At 33.4% G+C, this 19,528-nt stretch overlaps 3 protein-coding genes across 3 annotated transcripts; 2 read left to right on the top strand and 1 right to left on the bottom strand.

The window, feature by feature from the left end:
* The first annotated feature begins 2,554 nt into the window (after positions 1 to 2,554).
* On the top strand, positions 2,555 to 6,224 carry LOC112017334 (UBP1-associated proteins 1C). Its single transcript, XM_024049796.2, has 6 exons — positions 2,555 to 2,745; positions 2,904 to 2,978; positions 3,507 to 3,637; positions 4,876 to 5,377; positions 5,655 to 5,768; positions 5,880 to 6,224. Exons 1-6 carry the CDS (start codon positions 2,659 to 2,661, stop codon positions 5,940 to 5,942), a joined length of 972 nt encoding a protein of 323 aa, XP_023905564.1. The 5' UTR covers positions 2,555 to 2,658; the 3' UTR covers positions 5,943 to 6,224.
* A 737-nt stretch (positions 6,225 to 6,961) lies between these two features.
* LOC112017282 (uncharacterized) lies at positions 6,962 to 10,924 on the bottom strand. Its single transcript, XM_024049756.2, has 6 exons — positions 10,635 to 10,924; positions 9,153 to 9,227; positions 8,665 to 8,760; positions 7,670 to 7,796; positions 7,468 to 7,585; positions 6,962 to 7,291 (listed from the first exon to the last, which is right to left on the bottom strand). Exons 2-6 carry the CDS (start codon positions 9,160 to 9,162, stop codon positions 7,238 to 7,240), a joined length of 405 nt encoding a protein of 134 aa, XP_023905524.1. The 5' UTR covers positions 9,163 to 9,227; positions 10,635 to 10,924; the 3' UTR covers positions 6,962 to 7,237.
* Positions 10,925 to 16,110: 5,186 nt separating this feature from the next.
* On the top strand, positions 16,111 to 19,187 carry LOC112017344 (pre-mRNA cleavage factor Im 25 kDa subunit 1). Its single transcript, XM_065775771.1, has 8 exons — positions 16,111 to 16,190; positions 16,261 to 16,443; positions 16,555 to 16,600; positions 17,902 to 17,995; positions 18,106 to 18,179; positions 18,262 to 18,348; positions 18,425 to 18,535; positions 18,878 to 19,187. Exons 2-8 carry the CDS (start codon positions 16,265 to 16,267, stop codon positions 18,947 to 18,949), a joined length of 663 nt encoding a protein of 220 aa, XP_065631843.1. The 5' UTR covers positions 16,111 to 16,190; positions 16,261 to 16,264; the 3' UTR covers positions 18,950 to 19,187.
* The last annotated feature ends 341 nt before the right edge of the window (positions 19,188 to 19,528 follow it).

Genomic DNA, 19,528 nt, shown 5'->3' with positions numbered 1-19,528 from the left:
ACAAGTATCTATTAATTTCCACCACTGGAATTCACTACTGAGGTGAGGGGCAGCTAGTATACATAGAACCCCTTCCTAGTTAAGGGGGGATGAAGAGTAAGAGAGAAAAAAACGGCACGAGAGAGATATTGTATTTATTTGTTCTTAGTGATATAAAGCATCCAATTCAATATACATACTATGTTTATAAAGTCAATACTCTATCTTATAAGTTTTTGGTGATTAGACTTGACGCTATTTTTAGCTCTTCCATTGTAGACTCTAAACCCATATATACATATAGCAAATCTATCTCAGTATCTATCAACCCACCCCCCCCCCCCCAAAAAAAAAACATATATATAAGACAATAATGATATTCGTGTCTCATATACAACATTTATCTTTCATGTGATTTTTATAATATAAGTTATAAAGTTCTACATAGATGCAAGAAGGTTATAACTTACAATATCAATTTATATGTTGAATAGATATATTGATTTCTTTTAATGAAAAAACATAATTATATATATATATATATATAAAGAAAGTTGTGTTTTAGCTTTTGACTATACTATTTCATTCTCTATTTATGAGATGCCCTAGGAATCTTATGAATTTGATAGTATGGTAGATAAAATTTAGGACATTCAAATATATGATATGTCTTTCAAGTCTATTAATCCTACCATCTGAGTGCCCCGAAGAGACCAACTATACTTCATGTTTGAGTTGGAACATAATTGAAACTTTATATATATAAAAGAAGTAGTGTTCTAACTTTATTTTGATAATAATGTTTATGTTTTATTGGACATAAGACATAGTAATTAGGTGTTAAAATTTAATTGAAAAACCCAACATATTACAACACTTAAGATACTGACAAAAAAAAAAAAAAAAAAAAAAACACTTAAGATACTCTATCCAAATTTTACCATTAAAAACTACTATTGACCCCCTCAAAAAAAAAAAAAAAAAAAAAAAAAAAAAACACTACCATTGGCTCAGCTAAATTAATACCATGCCTTGAGGACAAGAATAAAATTACATCAAATTATTAGAAAATGGTTTTCGAAGGTTTTACTTTTACCATCTATCAGGAATAAAAAAAAATTAAATTAAATAAGGTCACATATTAAGTATCTTAAATTTCTATCAAATTTATAATTTACTTTTGAAATTAAAAAAAAAAAAGTATCTTAAATAATAGTGTTGCATATTAATACGGACGTAACAAGCATCCGAATTTCACAAAGTGCAGAGAAATGGTGTGAAAGCTTGCATTTTGGGCTGTGTTTGAATCGGGTGAAAAGCATTTCTGAAAATGCTTTTCAATATTTTCGGTGTTTGGTTGCGCACGAAAATGCCATTTTCCGGAAATTAATTTCCGTTGACCAATGGTCAAGGGTGAAAATCATTTCAGCTTCCATTTTCACTTCAAATACAATTTTCCGAAAAGAGAAACAGGGCTCGAAGAGAGAGAGAGAGAGAGAGAGGGGAAGGAAGAAACGGAGAGCCCAGATCGAAACGGAGAGCCCAGCTCGCCGGCAAACCCATCTTCACGATCGCCACGACCCACCGATGTTCGAACCAGAGCCGGCGACCCACGAACCCAAAGCCCAAACCGTTTGACCCAGACCCAGGCGTTCGACCCAGACGTTCGATCCATCGCTTTCGACCTTCGACCGACGACCCAAACCTTCGACCCAGATGTCGTCGTCGACCCATCGCCGAGACCCAGACCCAGACCCATCTCAGTTTTGTTTTTTAAACTCGCCGGAATCAATTTGTTGCTGTTGTTGTTGTTGTTGTGTTGCCGGAATCAATTTTTTTTTTTTTTGTGTTGTTGTTGCTGTTGTTGTTGTTGTTGTGTCGCCGGAATCAATTTTTTTTTTGTTGTTATTGTTGCTGTGTTGTTGTTGTTGTTGTTGTTGTTGTTGTTTTGTTGCCGGAATCATTTTTTTTTTTTTTTTGTTGTTGTTGCTGTGTTGTTGTTGTTGCTGTTGTGTTGCCGGAATCAATTTTTTTGTTGTTGTTGTTGTTGTTGTTTTGGTGACCGGAATCAAGTTTTTGTTGTTATTGTTGTGTTGTTGTTGCCGAAAAATAGTATTTTTCTAACAGAACCAAACACATGAAATTATTTTCCATAACAATTTTCATAATACAACCAAACACTTAAAAATATTTTTCTTTTTCAAAAAATAGCATTTCTAGAAAATAAGTATTTTTCGAAAAATATTTTACGAGAACCAAACAGACTCTTGGTTGAATCCAGAAAATAGTTATCTAGGAAAACTGGAAAAGGACCGAAAGGTGCCCATTTATGTGATTATTATTACTTTTTTTTGGTAAACTACTTATTTAATATTTACTTTCCCTATTCTTAAAAATAATACTATTTACTTTCCCTCGTGTCTGTCAATTCAATTGTCAATAATCACGAAAAACGTTTTCGTTTTATCTTTTATGGCAAAGAAATGTGAAACGACGTCGTTTCCTTTTATAACCTACACGACGTCGTACACTGTCTAGCAAGTTCTAGAAAGTCCCAAAAAAAAGCACAGCAAAAACCCCTAAATTTGATTTAGGCCTTAAACCCTAAAAAAAATTCTCTTCGTTCAGTTTCAGAGCTCTCTCAGAGTTGAGGGCAAAAATTGATCAAGCAAAAGAGAGATGGTGTGGTTTCAGTGCGAGGATTGTGGAGAGAATCTGAAGAAGCCCAAGTTACCAAATCACTTCAGGATTTGCTCCGCCACCAAGGTCTCCAAAACCCCTCATTAATAATTTACTTCAAAGAATTTCGTTACTTTTGTTTTTGGACATTTGTGGGTTATTTGATTATGCTTGAATTGAATTCTCAAAAAAAAAAAAAAAAAAAAAGAATCAAATTTTGTGATTGGGGTTTGTTAATGTTGCAGCTTTCGTGCATAGATTGCGGACAAACATTTGGGCAGCAAAGCGTTCAAAGTCACACTCAGTGTATTACTGAGGCGGTGAGCCTCTCTCTCATTTCTATGTTTTTTTTTCTTCTTCTTTACTAGTCATCAAATTTAGCTTTGTGCTTGGTTTTCTTAAATTTGATTGACTTATTTGATGGGTATATGTCATTGTAATTGAATCAAATGCTGTAATTTTTAGAAATGACTTAGCTCAGTAGCTGCTTATTTTACATATGCCGCATTAGATTACACTCTGTGTGTGAATATCCGGTTTCTCGAGACGGTCCGCAAAAAGTCTTGAGAGATTTTTTTTTTTTTTTGTGTGGTGGCAATCGTGTTTAGTTTGTTCACAACTATTGGTCTTGCAAAGTAAGTGCTTTAATCTCTGATGTTATTATCTTTGGGCTGAAGATTTCGGAAATCTTATGTATGCTGGGCTAAATTTCTCTCTCACTATTGGGCAAAAATGTGCTTCTGTTTTATTAACTGATGTTATCTACTTCATTTGTCGACTTGGGTATAAGCTATAAGAATAATACTGCGTCGGGACTGAGGATGCCATTTGTTTGTTTTTGGTTTCAGGAAAAATATGGTCCAAAAGGCCAAGTGAAAGTTTCAAATGGTTCGAGCACCAAGCCCAGCAAGGATTCAAAGCAACAAGTTGATTTTGATATAAATGTTGGGTTATCTGAACGCCCACCATGGTTTTGTAGGTATGTTTTATGTCTTTTTGAACTTCGTATCCTAATCTGTGGGAATGTTTAATCATCAAATCAATTAGACAGTGTAACAGTTTGTTTGGAGAGGAGAGTAGAGGGAATGGGAGGGGAATGGTTTAATGAACTTTGTTTGGTTGTTTTTTATGAGGGGGGAGGGGTTTGAAGGGGTTTGGAGGGGTATCTTACCCCTCCTAACCCCTCGTTATTATGAGTTGAGGGGATTATAAAAAAAATTAAAATGTCAATTTTGCCCTTAAGATGTCAATTAAGGGTGTCCACAGGTTGGTCATGGTCGGGTTTGTGTTCAACCTGAACTTGACCTGGTCAGTTCGGGTTGGGGAGAATGGAACCCTCCATAGACCCATAAGGAATGGCGGTTTTGACGGCTCGAGTCTCAACAGGTGGCAGTCAGATTTTGGTCACAGTCATTAAAACAGTGGGGAGAGGAGAGCTCCACCAGATCTGGTCAGAGAACTTGAGATCTACGCCAGATTTGGTCAAAGATCTCAAGAGCTCGTCCAGATCTAGTAGAGATCTCAAGATCTCTTACCAGATATGGACTTAGAACTTGCTGAAAAAGGAAGAGAAGGATATTAGATGGGTCGGATTTCATTTTCCCAAGGGGGGAAATCTGACTCTCGACCTGTTTCAATCAGGGTTTTGACCATGGAGAACTGCCACCAACCGCTGCTTTCCATCAAAATCATCCGAACCCAGCAAATCGGTCTGGGTCGAGCGGTTCATTGGGTCTCTACGTTATTTGGACAGCCCTACATTGTCAATTTATATTTATTTCTTTAAAAGTAATAAAATAAGGTGAAAATTTTCAATCTGTATGAAATTCCCCTCCCCTCTCCTCTTCCTAAATTTTTAAAGCATTCAAACAAGGTGAAAGGGTAACCATTCCCCTCCACTTTAATTTACTCTCCTCTCCTTCCCCTCCTTACCCTTTACTCCCCTCTCCCTCCAAACATCCAAACATAGTGTAAAGGTACCCTTTGACTTGGAGACCCCCCCCTCCCTTCCCTTTTTAAAAAAAGGCCATATTCAAAGTATATTTATAACTTTAGACTCCATTTGTAATTCTCTCTGCACAAAACTAATTACAATGATGATTGACATTTTCTCTATAGTAAGTATATGGAAGACTGGGAATTTTATCTGTAGAACCCAACAGATGACTTGTGGTTACTTCATGATTGGATCTGAGTTGTTGCTCATTGTGATTTCAGCCTCTGCAATACCAGCACTACTAGTAAGCAGACCCTGCTTCTCCATGCTGAAGGAAAGAAGCACAAGGCAAAAGCCCGAGCGTTCCATGCCGCAAAACAACCACCTAAGCAGGCAGAAGAATCTGCTCCAGAGACAAAGCTTCCAACTGAAGATACTCAAAAAGATGAATTGCTTGACAATAAATGTGCAAAGGAACCAAATTCGCAAAATCCACCCAAATCTGATACTGAGCATAACAAGTCAGAAGCAGATAAAGGAACTTCACCATTGAAGAAAAAGAGAAAACTTGATGCATCTGCAAAAGATGATTCAAGAAAAAAGACCAAGGATGATACTCCTGGTGACTTAGGTGATGGGGAAGTTATTCACAGCGAAAAAGCAGAAGCAGATGAAATGAACAGTCAGTTGAAGAATGATACATTGGCAGAACCTAGCTCAACCAGAGAAGATACGAAACGGAAAATAAAGTGGAAGAAGCTGATCACATCAGCCTTGAAATCTGTATGATTCTTGAATAATATCACTCTTTTTATGTTCATTTACATATTTTCTTTTGGTTGTGTATATATTTCTCTGCTTAGCTACATGTTTTCAGATTGTATAGGTGATATAAAATTGACAGCAGGAAAAATAGACCCACTTCCTATTCTCCAGTATGGGGATTAAGATAAAAGGCATACTTCAGAGTCCTTTCTGAAACAGCTTATTTTGATATTGCATTTGTGCTCTTTATCAAGTACACACTTATGTTTCCTATTTGTGTTTTAATGAGAGGCAGAATCCTGATGGAGTTCTGAAGATGAGGAAATTAAGAAAACTTGTTCTCAAGGCTCTCCATGAACCTGGCACAACAGAAGATGAAACCAAACTCAGTGATACGCTTGAGCACAAGGTCAGCCCACCTTAGGATTGTGGTTTTTGTCTATTTATTATATGATTTATGAGATGAGTTGAACCTGGAACTTACCTTTGATTATTTCATGATTTTCTTGTTTAATGCCAGATCAATTCAAGCTCTAGATTCACAGTAGAGAACAAGTATGTCCGGCTGGTGGCTAAAGATTGAAGCACATTTTGGAGAGAGCCTAGAAAGGAAGTCCTTGCATCTCTTGGTGTAATCTTTCTAGTCCAGTCTTTGCAGGCATTTGCTTGTCTCATTTAATTAAGAATGAAGCTTAGCTGCTGCTCCTTTTGTACGTGGCTTCCATATCTGTGTCTTCTTGTAGTTTTTCTCTCATTTCTTCTGCTAGAAAAGTTTTCAGAAGAAATATTTTGATCTCCATTTTTTCGAGGAATTGAACTTTGTGATTTTATATTATCTTATAGAAGACGGTCATTTTTTATTAAACTACCTGAGCAAGAGAAGAGTTGTGGTTTTGTTTCAACTCTCTTTATTTTTCAAACAGAAAAGATAAACGACCCCTTTCTATGCTGCCCTTTGACATCTGAGTGACATGCTATATGCAAGTAATTTGGAAACGTCAATTATTGGCTGTTAACTGGCCTCTAATCATATTATTGTGAATTTCTATTTATGGATCCATTGTATTTTCAGCCTCAAGTATCCATTTTGAAGACTACCAAAAAAAGGTGATGGCAATTTTGGTACAATCATCACAACCACCATGTGATAACACAATCTGATACTATTTAGTTAAAAGGGCCCATCACAATCACCATTTGTAAAATAAGATTTTCATATCTCAACATCCTGAAATGGCTTAATTTATAAGTTATCCAAACAGAACATCAATCTATATCTATACCAGACAAACTATTTAATTCAGCAAACATGGCTTCTGCATCTGACTGGTACATGATCCCAATGGGCATCCATATTGGACAAAGCCATTTCCCTGTCGGTGAGCCAACCCCATTGTTCTGGATCGTTGGATTGCTTTATTGCTTTATTTTTAAGGCGTGTGGATGATTTTATCGTTGGCCATGGATAATGTCTCTGGAAGGTATAGTGTAACTATCATTATAATGGCTTTCTCCTCTGTGTACCATTGGGACCCTCACACATGAACGGGAAATGAATGACATCCCAATTGACCCATTGGGTTCCTTGCCCATGTTCCGTGCTTCAAATGAACTATCAAATATGTATTTATGAAAACTTGTGTCAAGTTTACATGTAAACAAATTCTCTTCTATTTGTCCATATAATTCAAAACATTTTGAAACAAGTAGTATTGGATTTTATCATCTAATCTCAATTTTTCTTGGGGGACAGTCTTGGGACTATCTTTTTTCCCCCTTTCTCTCCTGCTGTGTTATCTACATGTCCTTACAATTCCACTTCAGTTGTTGATGCTCACAAAGGTGTTTAGAAGCATTTTGAGACTGGAGCCACCGGGACTAAAAGAAAAGAATAGCTGCAACGATGAACAACACTACAGTAAAAGCCAGTGCCTGCAATGATTTAAAAAAAAAAAAAAACCCTTCTTTAAGATAGAGAAACTTAACACCACACAGAACAAAGAAAAGGGAGAAACACAATGAATTTTAACAACTCAATTTAAAAGCAGTTGGATGCTTGACTTTTTAATATAAGGAATAACATCATAAGGTTGAGAGAGAGTAATTACAGCAATTGCTGAGGCTGCTAGTCCTGCTCGCTCCCTAGGATCCCTGCGGTAGTAATTTCCAAAATAGAGAATCGTCGCATAGTACCAAAGAAGTGGGAACACAAACCCTAAAAGAAATCTGCAACATAAGGTAAAGCCATTAGACAACTACACATGCACTATGCAGTTGAAGAAGGGAGAAGGAACTAGATGATATACTTACGAAAACCATCCAATCCCACAGCCAAAGCATGGAAGGGGCTTGTCATAAGTCCCAAGTTGGGAGTGTTCCAAATCTTTAACGAGAGTATATTTGCCCTTTTCATGGCCCATAGCATCTTTTATTTGCCCTACCATCACCACAAAAACACTTTAACAAAAAGAAATGCTTGCTAAGAAGATTTTGTTATATCAACAATCAAGAGATCTCATATTATCAGATCAAGCAGAAATTTAAATGAAAATGACACAAGCAACAAGATTTGAAAAAATAAATGCAAATGAAAAATAAGAACTTCCATGTCCTCATAAATTACATTGGGCACATTTGGTACACTGAATGGAGATTATGATAAGAATAGTAGTCTTTATTTTTGGCAACAAAATATGTTATAACATAAAAACTATTACCACCATTCATATGTTTCGTTGTAAAATTAGAATAAAATTAATTGTTATTATATCTATATTATAATTGTTATTTGCATATGTAAATTTTGTATTTTTAAAAATATATTAATTTTAAAAGTTATTAAACCTACTAAGGAATACTATTACAACCTTTTCAAGAGGAATACATATTCCTCAATCTAAGGAATAACTATTCCCTGTAATGAAGATGCAATCAAATAACCAAATAGTTATTCCACATGAATACTCATTCCATTACCATTACAACATACCAAACATGCCCTAAGAGAAGTGATGAAAGTAGATTCTACTTGGAAACAAATCCAACAAATATCTAAGTCCTTGAGATTGATGGCCCTAGTGTGCTATCACTAGATTTAGACAAGTTAAGAACAATACCAATCCAGCATGGGAGCCAACACCAAACAGGGAGAAATTAAAAGCATAATGGAACATGAACAAATTACCCAAAAGAAAAAGGCACAACTGGAACGTGAACAAATTAAAGGGGAGGTATTTTAACATGTACCACAAGAATGTATTTAATCTCCTAATTGAGTATGCTTTTAGTCCAAGTAGGATTAATACCTTTAAGTAGAGAAACATATCGAGCAGATGATCTCAAAAGATCAAGATGCTTTTCAGAGATTGATCTCACCAACTCAAGGCCAGTTCTAGTAGCATCTGCAACAACAAGAAGTGCCAATTTATTGCTAGAAAGTAAAACTGTCATTGTATTTATTAGTTTTTCTGTTAACCATGTTTTACATGCATCAGTATTCTTTTTAAAGGTTGCAGAAGACTCATGTGGAAAGGCTACAAACATGGCAACTTTCCAAGTAGAAAGTGCCAGCCTCTGGACATGTTTTGTGGGCATCATTCGCCCCTCATCAACCCTGGCTTGCATGAGCAAAACCAACATTTCTAAAGGGGTAAAAACAATGAAGAAGAACAAGAAACAAGAAGGTATAATAGATTACAACTCTTTCCAATGCAATGAACATTTGTCTGGCTATTGACATGCAACTATTAGCACAAAAATAAGAAAACACAAATGGTTAAGAAAATTTGAGTACTTTTATCCATTGCGCAAGCTCAAATGTATTCCACAAGTTGAAGCCCTCAGTTGTGTTGCAACCCTAACAAGATACCTGCTTTGCAAGTTTAAAGGAGCATGTCAGATTTAATACTATCACAAAACTTTGTGATTATGCAATCACTCTTCCTCCAATTTGTTTCAGAGAGAACAGAGGAAAATAATTGAAAAGAGGGAATCTTGAATTCATTATATCATTGAGAACTTCATTTGTCTTTTTCTTAGGTATTTTATGTAAAATTGTGCTTCATTTCCATACCACATGTACATTAACAAAAAACACACTAGAGTTAATAAAGGGTGCATGAAGTCCATAAAGGGTTTTCCCCAATTTTATGCTCAACAATAACAAAAACTTAGTCCCAAGAATCTTCAACAAACTAATCAGGATCAGCTTGCACTGAGGCACAAGAAGGAATGCATATTCTGATGGCATAAACTCTTCCTTTACACTTTGTTTGGGAATTCATAAAGGAATGGAATAGAATGGAACAAGCAAATCATAAAGGAATAGCAAAACTATGAATCATTCCCATGAGATGTGTGTTTATAAGGAGTAGAGGATGAATACCTAACAAAGAGCTGTGCCTTTTATCTTTAATTTCTTTTCCTTTTTCTGTGGGTGTTAAAAAAGTCAAGTTTATTTACTTATAGCTTCTCACGATTGCAGCATATTACAGAGACACAACACAAACATCACCATGCTCCAATCAACACAAGGAAAAAGTTTGACAAATATCTAGAACAACAACCCAATTTGCAGCCTAGAATGATAGTTTCCAAATCCCATTAAGTCTTTAAAAAAATCATTTAACTTGATTTGTAGGCAATAAAGTGTAACCCTCAAGCAGAGGGAGCTGAAACAAAGTGTACCCTGATGCCTATCTCATTACCATCTAGAGTAGACTATCAATAAGACATATTTTGTTGTCTTCTATTATTTCCTTGGCACTTCTATCAACCTTAAGAGCTTAGATTGCCCCATATAGAGGCAGTGCACACAAATGAATCTATAAAGCCAAGTCTATATTGTAACCAATTAAAGGGATCAAAGGTTTGAAGCAGGTGCGTGTATATCTATCTTAGTCCTTAGAGACTGATAAATTTAACCACGCCCAATTCACATTGTAATAACCTTCCATACCAAAACCCATCCAGAGCAATGAAATTTTAATAAGTAGTAGCTATAAATATACCACACACAACTAGAACAAGTCTCCTTTCAGTTCATAAACCACCCAGTATCATTCATAAACAACGAAAACGAACTAAACTATACATAAATTGCTTACACCCATCAATCACTGAGCAAAAAGTTCTCCAAAATACACAAAAAAGAACAGCAATTCATAACTTAATTTACACCAGCACATATACCCAGAACATAAAAAACAAATTTCCATCAAAACAATCAAGAAAATAAAGAAAAGAACAAGAAAATAAAACTAAGAAAGAAACTTGCCTTTGAAGAACAAGAACTGAGAAATCAAACTTTTTTTTGAATTTCTGCTTCTTCCTGCAGATCGGAAATAGAGAAAGGACTAAAAATATGCGACCTTTGCAATTGGGTATAGTTTTATGTGATAAATAAGGATCCCCTTCAGCATTAAACAACTGAAAGCTAAGTAAAATTGACTCCCTCTCTCTCTCTCTCTCTCTCTCTCTCTCTATTTTGTCTCTGCCACAGAAGAGAAAAGTCCAAGCCTTTCAGGTTTACTCAACTCACTATTTTTTAAATTCTTACCTTTCTCTCAAAAGACAGGAAAACTATTCCTTAAAAGATACACGCACCCCAAAAAAAGCAAAACACTATTTGTCAGAATTAAGATAGGTTTGAAAGCAGGTCATTTTACTGAAATTAAAATTTTTCTGATAAAAATATTATAAATAAAAGTAAAAATTAATTATAATAAAACTTATAAATAATATAAAAAATTATAATAAAATTTATTAGTAATAATAAAAATAAATTGGTCTTTTAAACTTAGCCAAACATATCCTAAAAAGTTGAGGGAGGTAGCTGAAAAGTTTGATTGGGTAAAAGCTCCAAAAGACAGGTATACCCTTAGTTTGACTTTCATTTATTGGTAGACGCCTCCACTAAGTAAGAAATTATTTTCTTTTGTTTTCTTAATTCCTCTTTCTTTTTTAATTATCATTATTTTATTTTTTTAATTTGGGATATTCCTCCTGTTGTTTGTACTTGGCATATGGAAGAATTATTGCCGGCAATGATTGGATTGAAAGTTTGGATGGTATCCCATGTTTTAACGAAGGACAAAAAAATAGGATCATTAGGTATTAGGTGTTCTTTTTAAGATTCAATTATGCGGTTATTTAACTAAAAAATATACTTTTATTTTATGAAAAAAAATTTATATAACAGAATCTTAAAATGAGAATTTAAAGAACAATACTTAAGTATTTTACCTAAGTCTTGCTCTTTAATCATATATAAACATTTTATCAAAATTATTAAAATATGAGTCTAGTTATTAGATGTCCTTAAGATATTTAATAATAAATTATTTTAATAAAATTTTGATATCACTTTTGTAATAAATATAAATAATTGTAAAAAAAAAATCAGTTATTTTTTTTTCTTTATCTATAAAAAGTTTTTAAAATATTTCTTAAACTAATAACATTAGGACATTCGTTAACTTTATCTCAAATTTTTTTTGGAATTTTTTTTTTGGTAGGTTGCTTTTGGGATTTAGTTAATTGAGGCTATTAGTCCCATTTTTGTAATAGTATTTTTATTCCCAAATGGTTGAAAACCTGTAGGAGAATAATGTACTTAGGATTTAGGATAATATTTATATTTTAGTTTTTTTTTTTGGGTAAAATGGAAACTTCATTCAACAAAGCTTGTTAGAGTACAATTCACAAAGGTTTGACAAATACACATCCAAAAGATTAAGAGGAGAAAATTTATTTATTAATTTTTATTTTTTTGAGAAACAAGAGGAGGAAAATTAAAATGAACTAAATCAGTATGCTGACGACTTCCCATTCTACTTAAAGCATCAACGCATTCATTCACCTTTTTGGTAGCAATGGCTCACTTTCACTTGGAGATATTGGGAAATCGATTGCCTACAATCAACTACAAAAGAAGAGTTAGTCATGTTTGTGGTAATAGAATTAGTCATTACATGGGCATCAAGCTCAATCTCAATCGCAACAAGACTAAGGTTTCTACACATGATAAGATCGTCTCTAAAGGCCTAAGGTTCAGCTAAGAAGCTTGTCGTAGACCGTAGACCCAATGCTTCGAGAAAAGCCCATAACGTGGTAGTTTTTTTTTTTTTTTTTTTTTTTTTTTTTTTTTTTTTTTAAGCAAAAGATTGTCATGTTATTTTATTAAGGAAAAAGTTAACAATTGTCCTAACGTCATTAATTTAAGACATTTTTAGAAACTTTTTATGAACAAAAAAAATTTTGATTTTTTTTTACAATTTTTTATATTTCTCATGAAAGTGGTATTAAAATTTGTCTAAAATAATCCATTAACAAATGCCCTAAAGACGCCTATTAGTAGGACCCTTTTATTAACTTATTTTCACTTGTTTATTTTGCTTAAAAATAAATTATATCTAAAAAAAATGAAGTTTTAAAAGTTGCATTTCCCCCTAAAAAAAAAAAAAAGTTGCATTTAAATTTAGATAAGTGAAATAAACCAAGAAATATGCTAATCCAAACAGGCCGTACAAAAGGGATTTTGAAAACAAAGATTAAACATATATAAAAAAATAAAAATAAAAAATTCAATAGCTTCGGTAGTTACTTATTTCATAAATTTTACAAAAAATTAAGGGAGAAAAAATAATCTTTTTATGAAATGATGACATGAATTAGTGAATTTTACTCTATTTTTTAATAATAAAAAAATGAATTTTACTGTTAATTTGATTACAATGCCCTTATTTTCATTCTCTTAATCATATTGAAACTTCCATAAAATACATGGATACAAACAAACCACAAAAATAAATACATCGGATGAGAGGATTCAAAAGTTTAATTAAATTCATCAACTAAAATATATGCATAAACCAAGTAAAAAAAAAAATATATATATATATCTATGCCAATAAATCTGACAAAAACTGTCGAATCATAAAAATCCATTGCAAATAACATTAATCTGCCATGTGCACCCACTGACCTTTCATAAGGGTAAGGAAAAAAAAAAAAAAAGAAGAAGAAGAAGAAGAAGAAGAAGATGTACAACAACAACTTGCTTTTAATTTCAAGATTTTAAAATTACCATGATTTCTCAACAAACTAATAAAAGGCAATCACATATTCTTCTTCACCTTTATTTTTTTTTTTTAAATTTGAAATAGAAATTCTATTTTAACCTAATTTAAGTATATATGTGTAAATAAGTTTTTTCTTAGAGACTTAAATCTTGGTTATTGCCTTCCCACATTACAAAAACTTATGTTTGTAGAGTAATCATCATGTTAAGAGTGCATCATAATAAAAAGCAAGTTGCAATATGTCATAAATAACTAAATAAATAGGGTATTCATCGGTTTACCCATCATTTTGTGTAATGCACTAATAAATGCATGCATTTCTCCCACTCGGTAAGGGCATCCCTCATGATAGGTACCTAGATTTTGAGGCCAATATTGCATGTTTCATATTTTCTTTATTTAACAATCTCATTATTATTTTTTAAAATTTTTGTGGACTCTAGCCTAAACATAGTACTAGCAAGCAGTAATTATCATAGTTATGATTGCCTAAAGTCATGATTCAACATGTACATGGTTTCTATCGCTTTTGATTTCAACAAAAAGAAGAAAAAAGAAAAGAAAAAGCATGTACACATGAATTGATTACTTCAAACATTGGAGAAAGTTTTATATCCAACCGAACCATTGATTTGGTGGTTGCCTGCTTGCTTGACTGGCTTGACTCTAAATCCAATCAAGCCGTGATATATGGATAACAGTCTATAAGCATATTGTATATGACTTTATAAAAAGGTCTTCGGTTGTTATAAATAGTAATTGATCTTTTCTTTCTCAACGAGATGGTGACACATTCACAAAATGGGAGGTTGCGACGATGATTGCTTAAGTGTTAGTGTCATCTGTTGAATAGCAAGGTGCCAACGCCAAGGACAAGGTGTTTCGATTAATCAAATCAATGAACCACTTGACCTCCTTATTACTTTTATCATCTTGAAGCAAAGTGAACCAACCAGCCATACCCTTGCTTAGCTTGGAAGAAAATATTAGGATACCCCCTCCCCTCTAAAAACAATATTTTTTCACATACTTGTATATGGTGGGTAAAAGTTTGATATTCCTATTCTTTGGATCCAAGCTTACACGATTAAAACATTCCACTTTCTAGGCTTCTAAGTTCTAATCAACCTGAAGACTGATCAATGGCACTTCAAATACTAAGTTAATTGAAAGGATTTAAAGCTTTGAGTAAAAATGTTAAGAATAATTGTTTTGTGAACATCTCTCTCTTCTTTGAGTTGTGAGGTCTATAGTATAGTTTTTTTTATTTTCTTAGGGCGAGTGGTGATCAGCCCCCATGATTCTGATAATAAACCATTCCTAAGCTAGCTAAGGGGACAAGTTGATAGGGTTTTCACTCCAAAAATGTGTAGTAGGGACACTACCACTTTGCACATAATGCAAAAGAAGTGGCGAGAGAGCAAAGTATTAAATGTTGATTTGAAGGAGGGACTTTTCTCCGATGTATTCATCCAGCTCTAAAGGAGTTCATTTATCAAGTTGTGGCATGGGGGCTCTTTTGTTGGAGGATGGGGTGTACTCCCTTGGGTAGACAATCATTCGCCTTTGTTCGAACACTTTCGTCGATGGGTGATTGGCTGTAATCTTTATTATTTTTAATATATGATTGAGTTGCAACAAAAAGGTATGAAAGAGTTTCGGTCTGTTTGATAGTAAATTTCAAGTATTGTTGTTTAAAATAACGTAAAAATTGTAATTTAAAAAGTATTATAAAAATATATTTAAAGTGCTCATAATGAAAAAGTGTGTTTAGTAACATATTTTTAAAAGTGAAAAAATATAATCATGTGTTTAACACGGCTGTGAATTTTTTTTTTAAATTGAGTATTTATCTGACATGTACAGTAATTTATTATTATTTTATTTGATGAGAGATAAATTCTCTCTCATTACTGTTGCACTCCTTATTCTTTCTCTTCTTTTTGGTTCTCTTCTAGTCTTATCTGCTTCATCCATCTCCTTTTCTCCCTATCTCCCATCTCTTCTGCCAAACTTTTTAGCAGAATCAAATGCCCGTCAAGATTGAAAAAAATAAAGGCTTTAGATATATATATATACATATATATATTTTAGAAGATAAGGTCAAACCCTGTTACTTGAGGCTGCGTATAGTTATAGGATCAGTGGGCCAAAAGATCAAGGGAATGATAGCAGAATAAATCACGATCTTAAATTATTAAACAATAATCATAAAATCTACGTTCATCTAGAACGTTATACACTCCTACACCGAAAAATGAAAAAAGAAAAGAAGGGCTAGATAAGTGTGGAAGAAAGTAAGAGAGAGAGAGAGAGAGAAATTGTTTAATGTACTGTTAATTCTTTGGGTCCCATGTTTTTAAAAATATTTTCAACAATGTTATTCAATATTGTTACTCAAAAAATGAAAACTGCTTAGAGGAATTTTTAAAATTTAGTGTTTAAATACCTTAAAATAAGAAACGTAACTCAAACACTTCTAAATAAAATCATCTACCAAATGCAATGTTTTTTTTATGACCCAATTTTTAGCATTTAAATACTAAAAACTGTTATTGAAGAGAGAGAGAGATGTAATTAGAACTAAGGCCCAGAAATTAAACAGGCCCAAATACACACAACCTTTCCTACCTCACCAAAAAAGCCCACAACATCCTCGCTGACACAACATCCTACGCACATATAGGACTAACTGTCCAAGTATCTGGAAACGCCACGTTCCAAACCCAAACTGTGATAGCAGAGACAAAGTTGGCACCTTTTTCTTTCTTTCTTCTTCTTCAAAGTTTACTTTTCTCAGTGTGCTTGCTTGAGTTTCAGGGCAATGGGAGATGAAGTGCGTTCAAACGGTAATTTCAGTCAAAGTAGTGGCAACAGCGATGATCAGAGTCATGCTACTGTAATAGACATATACTCTCTGGGTAACTACTATTTTGGATCCAAAGAAGTCATACCCTTTAAGGATGAGACCTTGGCTGATCGTGTTCAGAGGATGAAATCCAAGTATACCCATCCATACACTCTCACTCACTATGTGTACCCAATTGGGTTTGCTTTGTTTTGGATTAGTTTATTGGTCATTTATTTTATTTTATTTTTGTTTAATTTGTCTAGCTATGCTGCTCATGGGTTAAGGACTTGTGTGCAAGCTGTTATTCTGGTTAGTCATTTAGTCTTTATCAAATTATCATGATGATATTATGTTATTTATTATTATTAATTTTTTGGTTTGCAAATTGCAAATTTTCTGTTAAATTTTATCATAAAGTGTTTGTGTATTAATTCCCAATTTCTTTGTTTTTATGTTTGTGAACGAGTGTAAATTGCTATAATATGAGGCAGCCAATTTTGCTTGTTGTGGGATTAGAGGTTAATAAATTACTATGTGTTTATTCATCAGTGACCCCAGCTCTTTTTAGAGTGCTTGCTAATTATGATATTAGTGCTGGTTACAGTACTTGTTAAGCATGATATTGGTTCTGCTTGAAATTGTTGTTTATTATGTAAAGTAAAATGGCCGAGAATATATGAATAGTGAAACATCCACATCATCTACTGATATGGCATTCTAAAAGTGTGACTACAAGCAACTCTTCATAAAATTTTGTGTTATTTATAACTGCTTATCATTGAGTGCGCAAACTACTGGCCATTGATTAGGGTTGATTGGACTGAAATTGCAAAATCTGCTTGAATATAATAAAAATTGCAGTAGATAACTGTGTATCAATCATTGAAAGTGTTTATGGATGTTGCTAAATTTGACATTGAAGACACAGAATTATCAGTTGGTGTTGTGGACAAAAGAAATTTTATCATTCGTAGTATTAGTTGGAAGCAAATTGTAAAAGCAATGTGAGTGAATCATTTGAATTACAATTTCATTCCAATGTATAAGCAAGCAGATATGGATCGAAGGAAGAGACTAACTGTCTACATGAGTTGTTTTATTCTCTATAAAAGAGCCAAGGCAGAAGAGTTTTTAAATCTTGGTTGGGATGGCAACTATATATTGAGGTGGGGCTGGTGGCCTAATTCCACTTTATCTATGCTTTCTTACATATTGAGGCTCTTTTTAAACATGCACAGGCTGATTTTTTTAATAAAAACATTTTTGTTGGGAGAAGGTCCACATTGAGGCCTCAGTAAGATGCAATACTATATGGATTTGATTGAAGAATTTAATGGTATTTATGATAGAACTCTAAATTATAAAGACCATATTATATATTAATCTTCAAGGAAATTTTTATTCATGATTTATCTTTTATTATTCAGCTTTTTGTTCTTTTGAGGAGGGGGTCAAGGATATGGAAAATTGATATATTTTATGTGGATTCTCTTTTCTTCATTAATAGTTTTAAGTATCCTTGAGGTTTCTCCTAAAATAGTATGATTTGTGTAACATTTAGTGAGATATTCTAGCATATTAGACTATATTGAAAAGATGCATCTTTTCAGGTTGAGTTGTTCAAACATCCTCATTTGTTGCTGTTGCAAGTAAGGAATTCCATCTTTAAGCTTCCTGGTGGCCGCTTGAGACTGGGTGAATCAGGTAGATGGACAGATCATCATACATCAAATAGGAAAGGTGAATCATGTTCAGTCATGGGTTATTTTTCTAAGGGTTTGCTGAACTGGGAACCTTTTGAATTGAATGTACAGATATTGATGGATTGAGACGTAAGTTGTCAAGAAAGCTTTCTGCCGATGAAACTGGTGATGGGATTGGATGGGAGGTATCAGAAAGGTCCTTTAAGTTTATCGCTTTCATATCAGTATTCTCATTGCAATATGTTAAATGAATACTGTATTTGATAGGTGGGAGAATGCCTTGGGATGTGGTGGAAGCCTGACTTTGAAACATTAGTGTATCCATACTTGCCGCCTAATGTAAAATGTCCTAAGGTAGTTGGTCTGCTTTAAACCACTCTGGGTTTTGATGTCTTCGGAAATTTACTTCTTATGATTTTATTGTTTGTAGGAGTGCACGAAACTCTTTCTTGTGAGGTTGCCAGAGAGTCGGAAGTTTATCGTACCGAAAAACCTTAAATTGCTTGCAGTTCCTCTATGCCAGATTCATGAAAATCACAAGGTATTGAACTCCATATTCCTTCTAAAGATTGATAATTTCTCATGGAGATTTAATCAACATTGTGATTCACATTATATTTGAGAAAATTCCAGCTTGTTATTTGTTGCATTCAATTCCTTTTTTAATTTATTAGCACTTTTTTGACACATGAACATTTTCAAATTTTAATAATTGACCTTCTTTCTGTATATTTTGATGACCTTGCATCACCAACTTGTATTAAGATTCCATCTAAAATGAGATGGAATAATATGATCTTCTTGGATATCCAACTTCCTGTATAGAATTTAGTGGAAATAAGTTTATCAGCTGAGTTTGAAGCATTTTATTGTTGCATTGCAGACGTATGGACCAATCATATCAGGCGTGCCACAGCTGTTATCTAAATTTTCTTTCAACATCATTGAATCTTGAAGTTAATCCATTCATCATAACAGAGTGATCTATTTGGTAAGTGTGTGCAACCAGGATGGACATGTGTGACAGTTTTTTTTGTTTTTTTTTTTCTTAATTCTTTTTACTGTGGCATTAATTTTATGCAATATGGACAGATACTTGTATATATTATAGTTTTCTATGGGTAATCTGAGGTGAATAAATTGTAATGTTGAACACAGCAATATAAATGTTATTTTAATTTTTGGGTGTGAAATTTTTTTCTTTGAATACATAAATCCCTAAATTAATGAGAGTGATTAAATGTTATAGCTTTAGTACTTCTGATAAATTATATCCACAAAAAAGGTACTTAACTACTTATGAGAAATCTATTTTAATTATAGCAACATGGTAAAACGTTGGTGAAAACGTACTCTTTACTGGCAAAGGATGTTAGTGGCAATAGATTGCTTATTCTATTGGAAGCATGTTTACAATGCTTAGATAAGGAAGCATTGAGTGGTGAGAGACTAGGTAAGCGTAGATGGCTTTGAACTCCACTCCATGTGTATGAGCTTGTGTGCACATTTGGTGCACAATTTTGTTTATCTGACT

Source organism: Quercus suber, unplaced genomic scaffold (assembly GCF_002906115.3).
Source record: "Quercus suber isolate HL8 unplaced genomic scaffold, Cork oak 2.0 scaffold_118, whole genome shotgun sequence".
NCBI classification, from domain to species: Eukaryota; Viridiplantae; Streptophyta; class Magnoliopsida; order Fagales; family Fagaceae; genus Quercus; species Quercus suber.
This window is presented reverse-complemented; position numbering and strand designations above follow the sequence as displayed.